General features: G+C 42.5%; 1 protein-coding gene across 2 annotated transcripts; it reads right to left on the bottom strand.

Annotated features, from left to right (window-relative positions):
• Positions 1-14,253, bottom strand: SLC25A32 (solute carrier family 25 member 32). Of its 2 annotated transcripts, none has more exons than XM_036337983.1 (7): positions 13,779-14,253; positions 7,758-7,908; positions 4,598-4,683; positions 3,853-4,013; positions 3,362-3,475; positions 2,663-2,808; positions 1-1,539 (listed from the first exon to the last, which is right to left on the bottom strand). In XM_036337983.1, the coding sequence occupies exons 1-7, from the start codon at positions 13,930-13,932 to the stop codon at positions 1,404-1,406; spliced, it is 948 nt and encodes a 315-aa protein (XP_036193876.1). In that variant the 5' UTR covers positions 13,933-14,253; the 3' UTR covers positions 1-1,403. The 2 variants fall into 2 exon arrangements, with proteins under 2 accessions (XP_036193876.1, XP_036193877.1); XM_036337984.1 differs by lacking the exon at positions 1-1,539 and adding an exon at positions 1,606-1,725 and having other exon boundaries at positions 13,779-14,252.
• Position 14,254: the final 1 nt, after the last annotated feature.

Raw genomic sequence — 14,254 nt, forward strand, 5'->3', positions numbered from 1 at the left:
TTAAAGGACAGAAACTATGTTTTATTAATTTGGGGTACATAGGAGGCATTCAAATAATGACACTACCTCTAAAACTCCAAATATCAACTGCAGCTTGTCTTTCCATATAGTGACCAATGTCAGGATTTCATATGAATTATAGTATAATCAGAGTATGAAAAAATACATCACATTTAATTTATAAAGTATTCCTGGGCATGTTACAAGAAATTATAGTACATGTAATTAGGTACTTATCATTTCACCTTTATTTTTAAAACAATGCCATTTTCAAAATATAAAAAAATAGACTTATTTTCAAAGAACTATTTAAATATGGCTTTCAAAACCACAATATTTTATTTACAACAAATAGATGGTAGTGCAATAGCCGTCATGGGTATTTATGATAAATAAAAATATTAGCATTATTCTGGCATCCTTTTGGGGCAGAACTTTATATTTATAGATATTTACAATGACTCATAAAGTAAAACCAATAATGACCATTAATGTAACTTGTACTTGAACCTGAATTTAAATAACCAATGTAGATTAGTCATTTATTTGAGATCTGGACCCATTTATACAAAACTGAAGTAGGAAATGAAAGTTTCTCAGCTATATGCAGTTGTCAACAAACACATCCCAGTGATTCCAGTATCAATATAAGTTGATCTATTTGCAACTCCAGTAAGTGATCTGTATGCTAAATAAGGGCTGACACATCTGGATTCCAGTTGATTTTTAAAATTTAAAATACAGTAGGTACCCAGGCCAAAAAATAGTGGGATCCAGGATTACATTTTAAATTAAGAACCTCTGGAAATAAAATCAGTGATGGAATGACAACAGATGTCAGATATTTCTCAAACTGGGAGAAGTACATAACTTCTCAAATTTCTCTAGTTCATATATTCCAACTGAACTAAAGCGCATGTACAGCAATTTTGTTTTTCTCACCAAAATTTCTCAATTCTGAAATGGTCTGGATTTGTGCAATATCTTTCCCATCAAATCCTCAAAGTTTAATCTACTCATGAAACAGTGATGACATTCTTACAAGAAGCTATTTTCTTGCTATTACAGAGGTCAATTTTAAAGCTAATCCAGGCAAATGAGTAGAAAAAGGACATTCATCTAATCCATTTAGCAAATGCTGCAAAACAGCTTCTACTTGAACAGTGGAGAAATTTGTGAAACTCCACTGATGTCAGCTTTACTGCTGTGATAATGGCAGACAGTTCAGGCAGAGGTAGCCGAGTCCCACATACATGGGGAAGGCAAAAAGCAGAAAAACATTGTGAAGATTAGTGGTTTCTTGACTTCTAATGATTACAGACCAATTTGTTTATGAGCTTTACATCAAACACAAAGGAGCATACTGCTGCCCGGGCAGGTGTCCTGCACTTATCTCTTTTTGCTTACTTCTTCTCTTCTCTAAGGTCAAATAAAAAATGTGACACATTTTCATATACCACAAAGGTAATACAGCAGGCTGGAGTCACTCTAATCAAATTGGGAGCAATTCCTTTGTAAAAGCCACCGATGCCTTCTTTCCTTTAGAGGGAAAAATAGAAACATGCTTAGTTTCTGATATAGGTAGGCTGCAGATAAAAAGCTTAACTGACCTGGGGCATGGAGCCAGCAATCAAACCTCACTGCGATATAAGTCCATGTTTCAACACCCTGCAATAATGTAGTTTGTGAGCCATTTGTAGGGGTTACATTCCTTTTATGGGCTGGCTGAGGAAGAGAGGACAGGGACACCTCAAAACTTCACTGAAATGTGCTTTAACGATAACCATCTTTCAAATGCCTTTAAAGGTATAACATGTAGGAGTATTATCTGATCTAATGTAGGCATTAAAAACCTCCTATATTATATAAATGCAAGACAACAGTAAATATAGCATATACCAAAATAAAACTTTATGTCCTTACTGCCTAAAGTAGGAATATGGCCTTGGATCTTGTCACTTAGATTCTTGATAAATATTTACTAAATTGAACTTAATTTAAACATGTTAAATATTCTGCTCTGGCCTTTTAGAAGGTGACTATGAGGATGTCTATAACAGTCTAACTATTCCCATGCCAAAGAACAAGCATTTCTCCCATACATGGAGACTAGTGCAATAAGCCCTCATTTAATGTAGTCAATAGGTGCTGCGACTTTAAGTGAGATGACATATAACAAAACCAATTTTACCATAGGCTAATTGATATTAAACAAGAACTAAGGTCCTATGGCATCTCATTGACATTATAATGAAACAAGGTTATTCGAGGACCTATTATTTTTGCAAAAGTTATGGTGCCCATAGCAGGTGTGGGGCCTTCTTAACTGTATTAAACCAAGTCTTTTAAGACTTCCTTGAATATAGGCCATTCAAATATTTTATAACATCTAAATTTTGTTTTATTTGTCAAAGCACTTTCACAGATCTCTTCTGATTTTTATAATCACCTTGTCAGTCTAGATGTTCTAATTTTACAAATCAAGCCTTAGAGAGATTAAGTCCATGCTCCTATATGCAGTAAATGGGAAGTGGGAAAGCAGGGGCCACCAGCCACGTGCTCACCACAGCATACTGGCCTTTGCTATAAAACTATGTCAACTGGACAGTTTGATTTGCAAGGTACTTCCTAAGAGCCCTTTTGATACATCACATGCTCTTACCTCCACGTCCTTGTGATAACATCCAACACACCCTTGTAAGACATGTGCTGATCCTGAAGACGAGCTCTCACAACTTGATATGGGTACGTTGCTGCTACAGCAAATATTTTGGATAGTGCTGCAACAGATATATATTCTACTGTGCTCTAAAATGACAACACAAAACAAGTGTCTTTCTTTGGACAGGATTTCTTTAAAAACATAAACATATAAATTATACAGGAAAACAAACATTTAAGTAGATCTGAAGTGAAAAATACTATTTCCCCTCTTAACACAAGTTTTGAGCAATTAAGGGTTTCTATTTTTTTAATCTATTTTTCTATTGCTTTCAGAGAGGAAGGGAGAGAGAGAGAGATACACATCAATGATGAGAGAATCATTGACTGACTGCATCCTATACGCCCCCTACTGGGAATCCAGCCCGCAACCGGGCATGTGCCCTTGACCTGAATCAAACTTGGGACCCTTCAGTCCTCGGCCGATGCTCTATCCACTGAGCCAAACCGGCTAGGGCTAAGGGGTTCTATATTTAACATTTGTGTGTCATTAGCCTATAAAATATTTAACTATAAGTTAAATTAGTGGCAGAGTCAGTACTCATCATCACAACAATACTTCCAAAGTAAACACAACAACATTTCCATCTATTATATGCCCATAAAAGTAAATATTACATTTTTTCAGGAATCATCTTACCAACTGGGCTTCTGGTAATCTATTGATGTGCTGATTGTATTTCAACTTCAACAATTCATATGCCATAAACTGAAGGGCACCATGTGATGTTCCAAACAGCCCAGGAACAAACCCCTAAAACAAAATAAAAAAAAACAACCAAGAAAAGCTAAACTAAGCTAATTCCCAAACACCACAGCTTCCAGGGAGGGGAGTAAGGAATGGGTGACCTCAGTGTGTGACTTATGTGAAATGGTTACTCGACAACGTTTTAGACAGTTCTCATTCTCACACCCACCCCTGTTATGATAATACATCTTAGGTAATGGGGACACACAGCTTAAAGTACAATTCCAATACTGTAAACTATATTTCACTTCCCATTATATTGTTTCGTGCCTAAGTTTGGCTTCTTTTTAGAACTAACTACAGCTCATTCAGAACTTGGACAGTAGAGCCAAGGGAAATTGCAATGGTCAATTATTAAAAATATATTGATAATAATTCATTACCTTATACAATCCACGCACACCTTCATACTTATATATTTTCAGAAGTGTATCAAACATTCCTTTATATTGCCGCTGGTGGGCGTTAACAACACTATCGTACTGTAACATAAGGCGAGTTTTTGCTACCCATAATGGGTTTGTAATGCAGAGAGTCATGGCTCCTAAAAGCAAATTAGAATATGATTACTTAGCATACAGGCATTATACACACATGAGGCAATTAAACAAGGCTACTAAATTATATAATTTGAAAAGTGAAATTATACTTCAACTGAAGAAACACTATATGGAATAATTTTAAACTATTAGAGAGTTATACTTTTTCTAAGGTTTACTACCCTGTGACAAGTAAAACCTTTGGAATCTATCCAGAGCAGTGGTTCTCAACCTTCTGGCCCTTTAAATACAGTTCCTCATGTTGTGACCCAACCACAAAATTATTTTCGTTGCTACTTCATAACTGTAAGTTTGCTACTGTTATGAATCGTAATGTAAATATCTGATATGCAGGCTGGTCTTAGGTGACCCTTGTGAAAGGGTCGTTCGACCGCCAAAGGGGTCACGACCCACAGGTTGAGAACCGCGGATCCAGAGTAATCAATAAGAATACCTGCTTTTTAAGAAATTTCATGTGATCACTGATTAGTATAGTTAGATAAGCACATTTAAACTCTGGTGTTCAAAGGTAAAAAGGCAAATAAAATAATAGTGAAAATATGACATTTTAAATTTTACACTGTCTTACCAGCTTGGGCAGCTGAGACAAGGTATTCTGTTGCCTCTAACCTTTCAGCTCTTCCTTCTGTCCTGTATGATTTGATGGCATTGTAACTAAAAGAATAAAACATAAGCAGTTTAATAAATATTTCAGTAGGTGTCACAAAGCAGTCAAGTCTGTTTTAAAGTGGTGTGGTCCTAGTCAGTTTGCTCAGTGGTTGGAGCACTGGCCCATGAACTGAAGGGTCCTGGGTTCGATTCAAATCAAAAGCATATACCTCGGTTGCAGGCTCCATCCCGGGACTTTGTGAAAGGCAACCAATCGATGTGTCTCTCTCATATCGATGTTTCTCTCTCTCTCTCTCTCCCCCGCCCTCCCACTCTGCTAGAAATCAATGGAAAAAATATCCTCAGACGAGGATTAACAACAACAAAATAATAATCCTATATAATAAAAGAGAAACATGAAAATTGACTGTCCCTCTGCTACGCTCATCAGCCAATCAGGAGTGAGTATGCAAATTAACCTGCTGAAGAAGCAGGTTAATTTGCATACATAGGTGCCAGGCAGACAGCAGAGCAGGAGAGCCAGTGGGGAGTGGAGCGGCTCTGGGAATTGGCTCCCCAAGCTGCCAGACAGAGAGCAGAGAGGGAGAGCTGGTGGCTTGGAGGACTTGACAGAGTGGGAGGCCATGGGACAGAGACAGAGCAGGAAGGGAAAACCAAGAGCATGGGGAGCACCAGGAATTCTGGGAATAGTCGTTCTGGTGGCAGCACCAGGACCGGAAGTGGAAGCGCAGAGCACGGGGAGCACCAGGAATGCTGGGAATCGTAGTTCTGGTGGCAGATGGATCTCCTAGACCAGTGGTCGGCAAACTCATTAGTCAACAGAGCCAAATATCAACAGTACAACAACTGAAATTTCTTTTGAGAGCCAAATTTTTTAAACTTAAACTATATAGGTAGGTACACTGTTATTAACTTAATTAGGGTACTCCTAAGGCTTAGGAAGAACCACACTCAAGGGGCCAAAGAGCCGCATGTGGCTTGCGAGCCGCAGTTTGCGGACCATGGTCCTAGACACTAGAGCAGCGGTTCTCAATCTGTGGGTCGCGACTGCTTTGGTGGTCGAACAACCCTGTCACAGGGGTCGCCTAAGACCATCCTGCATATCAGATATTTACATTACAATTCATAACAGTAGCAACATTACAGTTATGAGGTAGCAATGAAAATAATTTTATGGTTGGGTCACAACATGAGGAACTGTATTTAAAGGGCCACAAAGTTGAGAACCACTGCACCAGAGCAAAGTGAGCCTGGAGCAAGTTCCTGTTGCGGTGGGGGATGGAGGGAAAGCAAAGGTGAGAGACATAAGTAAAATCAGAGTGTCTAGGAAAAATTAAAGGGAAGATATCCTAAAACTTCCAGGAAATCTCCACCAATGAAGCAAAGAAAAAAAAAAGGCCTCTATTATTCTGTGAGCAACAAACCAAACTGGGTTGGGGGGTCTCAGACAATTCGCTCATATGATTGCAAAGACAGAAACTCCTAGATTGGAAAGGGCTCCCAGATTGGAGAGGGTGCAGGTCGGGCTGAGGAACCCACCCCCCTGCACAAATCTTCGTGCTCTGGGCCCCTAGTAATAAATAAGAAAATAAAATGGCATGTAACTTAACAATAATGCCTCAAAAGTAAGTCAAGGAATAATGCAGCCACAAAATGCGACCTTTTTCAAGAATGAATTTACTGGAATGGTTTACTATTAAGATTATGCCTCTCCTTTCCCCAAATATATATGAGTAGCAATATATATATAAAATATTTTAATGATACACTCTTTAATTAATAAAAACGACAGGGAAAACCAGGAGGGGGTAGGTACAGAGGTGGTCAGTGATTGGGCAGACAAGATAAAAGAGACCACAAAAGGCACCTAACAAATATGTGCTAAACATCTGTGTTCAGGTGCTGTGGTTGGCAAGTCTAGTAGATAAAGATAAACTCTTAATGGATCCTTCCTAACAGACTAACAAGGACCATAGGCGGCAGCACATAAATAATCATAATAAAAGATAACACAGACAGTATCCTAAGAGATTGAGAAACTATTACTGAGATCACAGAAAGCTTTGTGTAGAAAGTGGCATTGGCTGAGTATGGAGACAGGTATAGTCGCAATAGGGAAATAGATGAGCATGAGCAGAAGTCATAATAAAGGTGACTGGGGAGTCAGGGAAAACTGAGCCACGTGAGAGTGGCAGGCTGACATTTGGGCTTTATTTGGCAGAAAATAGAAAGCCACTAACATGTTCCTGAGCAGGGGAGTCAAGTCAGCCTATTTGCTCTAACTCTGATTTCCACTTTCTCTTGAAAAAAGATTTCAGCGAAATAAATCTCTCCAAGTGTTAACATACCATTCTAACGTGAAACACGTACACTGTTTCAACAGATAAACCTTCCATGGCTTGTTCTTAGAAACTCTCTTTGGAGAACCTACACAACTCTGAAATTCCTAATAGCATGAATTTTATACATATAGTTTCACTCTTCTAAGTATGTCTTAGAACCAAAGATAAAAAATACTTCAACAATACTAAAGTTGAATTTTATTTTGCAGGGAGATGATGCTTTGTGCCCATGCTCTCCTACACTCAACAGGCTGCATGTGCTGCCACAGGCGCTTGCTGTGGCTTCGTCAGCAAGCATGCAATAGCAGTTATTTCACATGTGATGATATCTTACAGGCTAAGGATAAAGGAAATGAATGAGCTGGGAAGATGACGAAGTGGGTCAAATACGAGGTAAGAAGGAACACGCCTCAAACTCTTTCAGCTAAGCACTGGCTTTTGCTTTCTATTTTCAGCAGGACTTTCCTGTGGTGTGTGTTCCTACAGGAGTCCCAAGATCTGTTCTCTTCTGCTCTTCCAGCTTCATTATGAATCATAATGTATTTTGGTAAGCCATTTTCCTGAATTCATCTCACAGAAATGGCTTTTATAAGAGTGTTTCTCCATTTCATCTCTTTGCCTTCTTCCTGTTAAGAACTTTCTTCCAGACCAAATGCCTCCGTTAGCTAGAGCTAACAGAGAATGAAATAAGCCATTCTGTTCTTTCTGACACTTTTAATTCAGAGAAACTGATTAAGTGACTCATCTTGCTTTATTAACTGATATAGATCTACTCACAAGAAAAAGTAGAGTCCCCAGGATAAACCTGCACCCCACACATTTGGGGTGACTCCTTGGTAAAGTCCCCGTAATCCTTCAAGTTTCCAAATGGTAGTCAAGCAATGCACAATTCCTTTATATTTCGGTCTCAGTTCCAATCCATCACTCACTGCAGTAAAAGATACACAAAGTCAGGTGAGAGCAAAGTTCAAGTTCTGAATCACATATAAACATAGATGTCACACATTCATACAAAGGAGATAAATTCAGAAGAAAAACCTATTAAGAGGAAATTATTTTCCAGGATTATTTAATATTTTGAAAAACACATTCGTGAATTTATTCATGTTTTTATTGAGGGCATACTGAGCATTCAAATAATGTTGTAGGAAGTGTTGGAGTAGCAGCTCTTAAATGACCAATAAGTCTCTTAAGTAAATAGGTTTCAACACACGCTTTGTACAGATATCCAAGATTAAAGATTCAAATGATCAAAAATATTACTCAAAAATAAACTGACTAACCCGTTCAGCCGCACCTGTCATTGTTTGACCTCCTACAATACTTCTTTCGTCTAGTTTCACACTACACTCTCCTGCTTGTCCTCTTATTTCCTTATTTCTTTTTTTGGCCACTAAATTTCCTTTGCCTCCTTGTCTTCTGCCCATCTTTCAAATGCTGACTTTTATCAGCAGCCTTTCCACTCAACAGGGATAGTCTCAACTATTAAGTAGCTTTAAATGCTTTCCCCGTGCTAGTTCCTACATCTCTAGTCCTAATCTATTCCTAACCCCAGACCTGGCTTCCAATTTTCATGGCATAAAAGATGTGTCAATCTGGCAGCTTCTTAACTTTCTGGAATCATTTTCATTTTCACCTTTAGCATTTTACCCTTTAGCTATACCAAACTACCCCACTTATGGTTTCTAACTAACAGCATATGCCATGGAGTCAGACTCACTGGGTTTGGATCCCAATTCTAACACTTACTGTGTGACCCTGAGTAAGTTATTTGATAACTCCGTAACTGAGTTTTCTCATCCATAAAATGAGAAAAACAATAGAACCTAACTCTGAAAATTACAAAGGATTACATATAAAGCCCTTAAAATCCTTCCTGGCCCATAGCAATCATTCAATAAGTATTGGTTTATTTATGCTACTGGCTCTTGTAGTACTATATCAAAACTCAGCTGTGTACTATTCTTGTTACTGAACTCTGCACTTTGGTTCCTTGCTTAGGTTTTCAGGGTATTTTAGAAAATTACTATTTTTATACCTCATTTACATTCTTCTTTGTTGGGGCTCTCTCATCATTCCTGATGATTTAAAATTACAGCCTAACTTCTGCACCCATAGATTCAACCAACCAGGATAAAAAATATTTAAGAAAAAAAAAGTTATGTTGTTGCTGACATGTCCTATGTGATTAAGCCTACGATGGTTGCATCTGTACTGAAGATGCATAGACTTTTTTCTTGTCATTATTCTGTAAACAATACAGTATAACAACTAGTATTATCAGTTACCTAGAGATGATTTAGGGAGGCTGTGCGTAAGTTATATGCAAATACTACATCATTTTATATCAGGGACTTGAGCATCTGGAGATTTCGGTATCCATGGGGTGGAGATGGGAGGCAGGGGGGGAGGGGGGAGAAATTCTGGAACCAATCCCCTGCAAATACCAAGAGACGAATGTATATCTTAAAGTTAGAAGAGATCTCAACAATCACCTTATGCAGACTCCCACCCAATACAAAAATATCTTCTAACCTCTATCATCCAGCCCCTGAACCACTTTCATTTCTGAGCACCACCAATTTGCCAGGCCAAAATCTGCTTCCCTGTAATTTCTATCCAAGTTCTGATCTGCCCTTTAGATCAACATATAATAAGGCAGCTCCCTTTCCCACATGACAGTTTTCTAAATACATTAGGCTCCTTCCCCACTCCCCCATCTTCCCACCAAACTAAACTAGTTCCTCTAGTCATTTCTTATATGAACTAATTTCTAATTTTTCTACTACTCTGGATATCTTTGAGTTTTAACTCGTATTTGACTCATGGAAATAGTCCAGATTTGATTTAATGGTACATTCAAGACTAATACCCCCTGTCACTAGATACTATAATTTTATTATAAGGGTTTAATTTTACAAAAGCATAAAACTACAGAATTAATGTTGATGGCCAACCAACTATTTTGATTTCACTTGTCCATTTTGCCAAAGTTTCCTCTTTTCTATCACCATTTCACAGCCATACTGGGGGCTTTATTATTACAAAGCCCTGCTATGTCTCCTAGGTCAGTGGTCGGCAAACTGCGGCTCGTGAGCCACATGTGGCTCTTTGGCCCCTTGAGTGTGGCTCTTCCACAAAATACCACGTGCAGGTGCGCACGTACAGTGCGATTGAAACTTCGTGGCCCATTTGCAGAGGTCGGTTTTCGGCCTGAGCGAGTCTATTTTGAAGAAGTGGCGTTCGAAGAAGTGGGGACAGGAGACACGGCGCAGGCGGGCCACGGGGTAGGCAGCGCGGGGAGAGGCGCCAAATATCAACAGTACTTAAACTATATAGGTAGGTTAATAACAATGTAGTTTAAGTTTAAAAAATCTGGCTCTCAAAAGAAATTTCAATCGTTGGCTCTGTTGACTAATGAGTTTGCTGACCACTGTCCTAGGTCTTTAATTTTGTCCTCCCACCCAATTTCAATGCCCTTATCTGTCACCTCAGCCCTACTGGTCTCCTACTACTCTCCCCATTTCATCAAGATTACCAATCTTCTCAGGTCCAAGAATTCCCTTTCCTCAGGCATGGAATGCTCATCACACACTCTTAAACTCACTAGGCAAACCACACCATTCCTCAATCATTATCTCCACTGACATCTCTCCTGTTACTAGACAAAAATTTGCAGTAGACACCAAGTCAGATAGGCCAGCGGCCTTAGCCAAATCCAAAATTCTTATCTTCATGTACAAGCCACTGAGTACCAGGGATTCCTAGATGTAGTAGTACGGTGAGTGGTTAAGTGCCAGAGGGTTTTAGATTACACTGCCTGGGTTCAAACCACAGCTCTATCTTTACACACTTGTGGCTTGGGCAAGTTGGTCAACTTCTATTATCCTCATCTGTATAATGTAGAAATAAATTCCCAGGGTTGTTCAGAGCAATCAATGAGATAATGCACAGTTCACTGTCCTGCTCCTAGTAAATTGCTCAATGAATGCTATGTCGTAATTTACTTGTGCGTGCCTCATATACTCCGTGGGAATCATATGCCTCTGTGGGTTTTCTCCAAAGGATAATACTCCATAATTTTCACTGATTTTTCCTTCATAGAATGGCTCCTTACTTCCTGCCCAACTTTCAAAATATTAGTCCTGCTAGAGCAGTGGTTCTCAACCTTCCTAATGCCGCGACCCTTTAATACAGTTCCTCGTGTTGTGGTGACCCCCAGCCATAAAATTATTTTCGTTGCTACTTCATAACTGTCATTTTGCTACTGTTATGAATCGTAATGTAAATATCTGATATGCAGGATGTATTTTCATTGTTACAAATTGAACATAGTTAAAGCATAGTGATTAATCACAAAAACAATATGTAATTATATGTGTTTTCCGATGGTCTTAGGCAATCCCTGTGAAAGGGTCGTTCGACTCCCAAAGGGTCGCGACCCACAGCTGAGAACCGTTGTTCTAGAGGAACCTTAAGATCTAATGGGACCTTTGCAGATACAGATACATATGGCTATCAGCAATCTATATATCTTAAAATATATTTTTTTATGGATTTCAGAGAGGAAGGGAGAGAAAAACATCAATGATGAGAATCATTGATTAGCTGCCTCCTGCACACCCGCTACTGGGAATCAAGCCTACCACCCAGGCATGTGCCCTTGACCGGAATCAAACCAGGGACCCTTCAGTCCCCAGGGGAAACTCTATCTACTAAGCCCCAGTGGAGACCAGGACCCTGAGAGAGCACAACGTCCAGAACCGAGAAAGCAGACCCCCCACCGAAGAATACTCCTGCACAAGAACAGGAGAGACAACGATCAAAATCTCTCGGCTGAGACAAGGGCACCCAACAAAACAGACAAAATTCACCAGAGGAGCTCACGTTCTGGTACCTCTGCTTAAATCACCGCTTCATCTTCCTAGTAGTTCTTATTCTATCTTTCTGAGTGTCGCCGTAACCTTCTATAATAAAAACATAATATGCAAAACATAATATGACTGAACAGCCGAACAGCAGAACGACCATCCGGGTCACCACACTATGACACGCACTGGCACCAGGCCGGCCAAGGTGGGTGCGATACAATTGGTCGGGGCCTGCCATCGCCCCACGATCACCCCACAGAGGGAGGCCCAGGCCACCAGCGGCAGAGCGATTAATTGAGGGGGAAAGGCGGGTGGCGGGGGGCGGACCAGGCCAAGGCAGGTGCGGGTGGGGGGCGGGGCCGGCTGCCAGCAGCCATGGGAAGCCCAGGTGCGGGAAGTCAAGGGAAGGCCTACCCTTGCACGAATTTCCTGCATGGGGCCTCTAGTCCTAAAATAATTCCCAGGGGATCCCTTTTCTGCCCCTGCTGGGACCGGCTCTACCTTCTAACTAATCTCCTGAAGCCTCATGGAAACCAGGGCAGGAGAGTTCCTCGACCCTATGTTACAGGACCTTCAGAACTGCCCTCCAGAATCACTCAACAATTTAACCAAAGAACAAGCAAGCTCTCATCTGCACCCTAGTGTGGGACACATTTCTTCAAGGAGATTTCCAGGATTACACATACCAGGAAATCCACTTATACCTAGAGACCTCCTCTTTTACGATGCAAACCCAAAGCCCTGAGCCCCTTCTAGTAGCATCTCCCCTCCGAAGGGGTGACAATGCCCCAGTGGACGCCCCACAACCACAGTGGCAGGGGAAAGCCTGACTGGGTGCTGGACATGTCATCCTAACCAGAAACCCCCTCAAAACACATCACTACTATCCTGTACCTAGGGACTCGGCGAGTAGGCTCTGGACTCTTCCCGCCCTCCCGCGAGGCCTCCCTTTTAGAGGGAAGAACAATCCCGTTTCTCTCTCGCGTGGGTGTTTCCTCCTCCCCCGCCCTCTCTATCTAAAATCAATAAACACAGCCTCCCCTGAGGATTAAGAAAAGAGCACTTGGATTCTACCCACCTACTCCTTACCTATAGTGTGGACCTTGCACCAGACTATAGGCCAGCGGTTCTCAACCTGTGGGTCGCGACCCCTTTGGGGGGTCCCACGACCCTTTCACAGGGGTCGCCTAAGACCAGCGGAAAACACATAGATAATTACATATTGTTTTTGTGATGAACCACGATGCTTTCATTATGTTCAATTTGTAACAATGAAAATACGTCCTGCATCTCAGATATTTACATTAAGATTCATAACAGTAGCAACATTACAGTTATGAAGTCGCCACGAAAATAATTTTATGGTTGGGGGTCACCACAACACGAGGAACTGTATTAAAGGGTCGCAGCATTAGGAAGGTTGAGAACCACTGCTAAGCGATAAAAAAACCAACCTTTAAGAAAACTCTGCCGCCTCCTACCTGCTGGAGGTGAGCGCGCACCACGCACCTGCATCCTGCTCTCCGCGGGGCCGCCACGCACGTGGCTGCCTTGTGCTCCCGAAGCACCGTCCCCCGCGAAGGTTCTGCCCGAGTGGAGGGCTGTGCCCGTAACGTGCCAACCCCTTCATTTTACAAACCAGGCGTGGAGTCCCACCTTGTGCACCGGTGGGGACCTGCCTCTGGCTTTTCCACCTGCGCTTCCCCCCACCCCTGACTCTCGGGGGACCCCGGCGACGGCCGCATCTCTTCACCAGGCCCCCGGCTTCCACTCTAGTCCCCGCTGAGCCCGGACCGAGCGCAGCTTCAACGCTCGCCTCTTCGTCCGGAAGGCGCAGGGGGGACCCGGGCCTCCCTCCTGCGCCCTTTTCATCCCGTTTGGGGGCGACAACGAGGATGAGGAGCCCGGGGTCAGCGCGGGGTCTTACCGGCGAAGCGTATCTTCACCAGGTCCAGCGGGTGCAGCGCGAGGTTGGACAGGACCCCGCCGCTCACACCCGCCACCAGGTTCTCGTACCGGACGTGGCGGAACACCGTGCTCAACACCGACGACCCGGGCGCCGGCTGGTCCTGGCCCGCCATTGGCTCGGGGCCTGCAGATACCACGGCGCCCAGGGCCGCCGAGGTGGGACGCGATGCGGTGGCCGCCACCGTGGCGACGGGCCCCTCCCCTCGAGAAGCGGGAACAGCGGGGTGCTAGCCCACTTCCGGGACCGGCGCGCGGACGCGGACGCACGAAGCCGAGGGACCGGGCAGCAACAGGGGCATGACAGGGCCGCAGCCGCGAGTCGCGCCGGGGGAGAGCGCGCGGGAGGTGGGGTTCCGCCTCGGGCGAGTCCCCGCCCCGCCTCGCCCACAGCGGCTGCCAGTCGGGGCTGAAGGACGCGGACCGGAGCGCTCAGCA

Source organism: Myotis myotis, unplaced genomic scaffold (assembly GCF_014108235.1).
Source record: "Myotis myotis isolate mMyoMyo1 unplaced genomic scaffold, mMyoMyo1.p scaffold_m19_p_16, whole genome shotgun sequence".
Classification (NCBI taxonomy): domain Eukaryota; kingdom Metazoa; phylum Chordata; class Mammalia; order Chiroptera; family Vespertilionidae; genus Myotis; species Myotis myotis.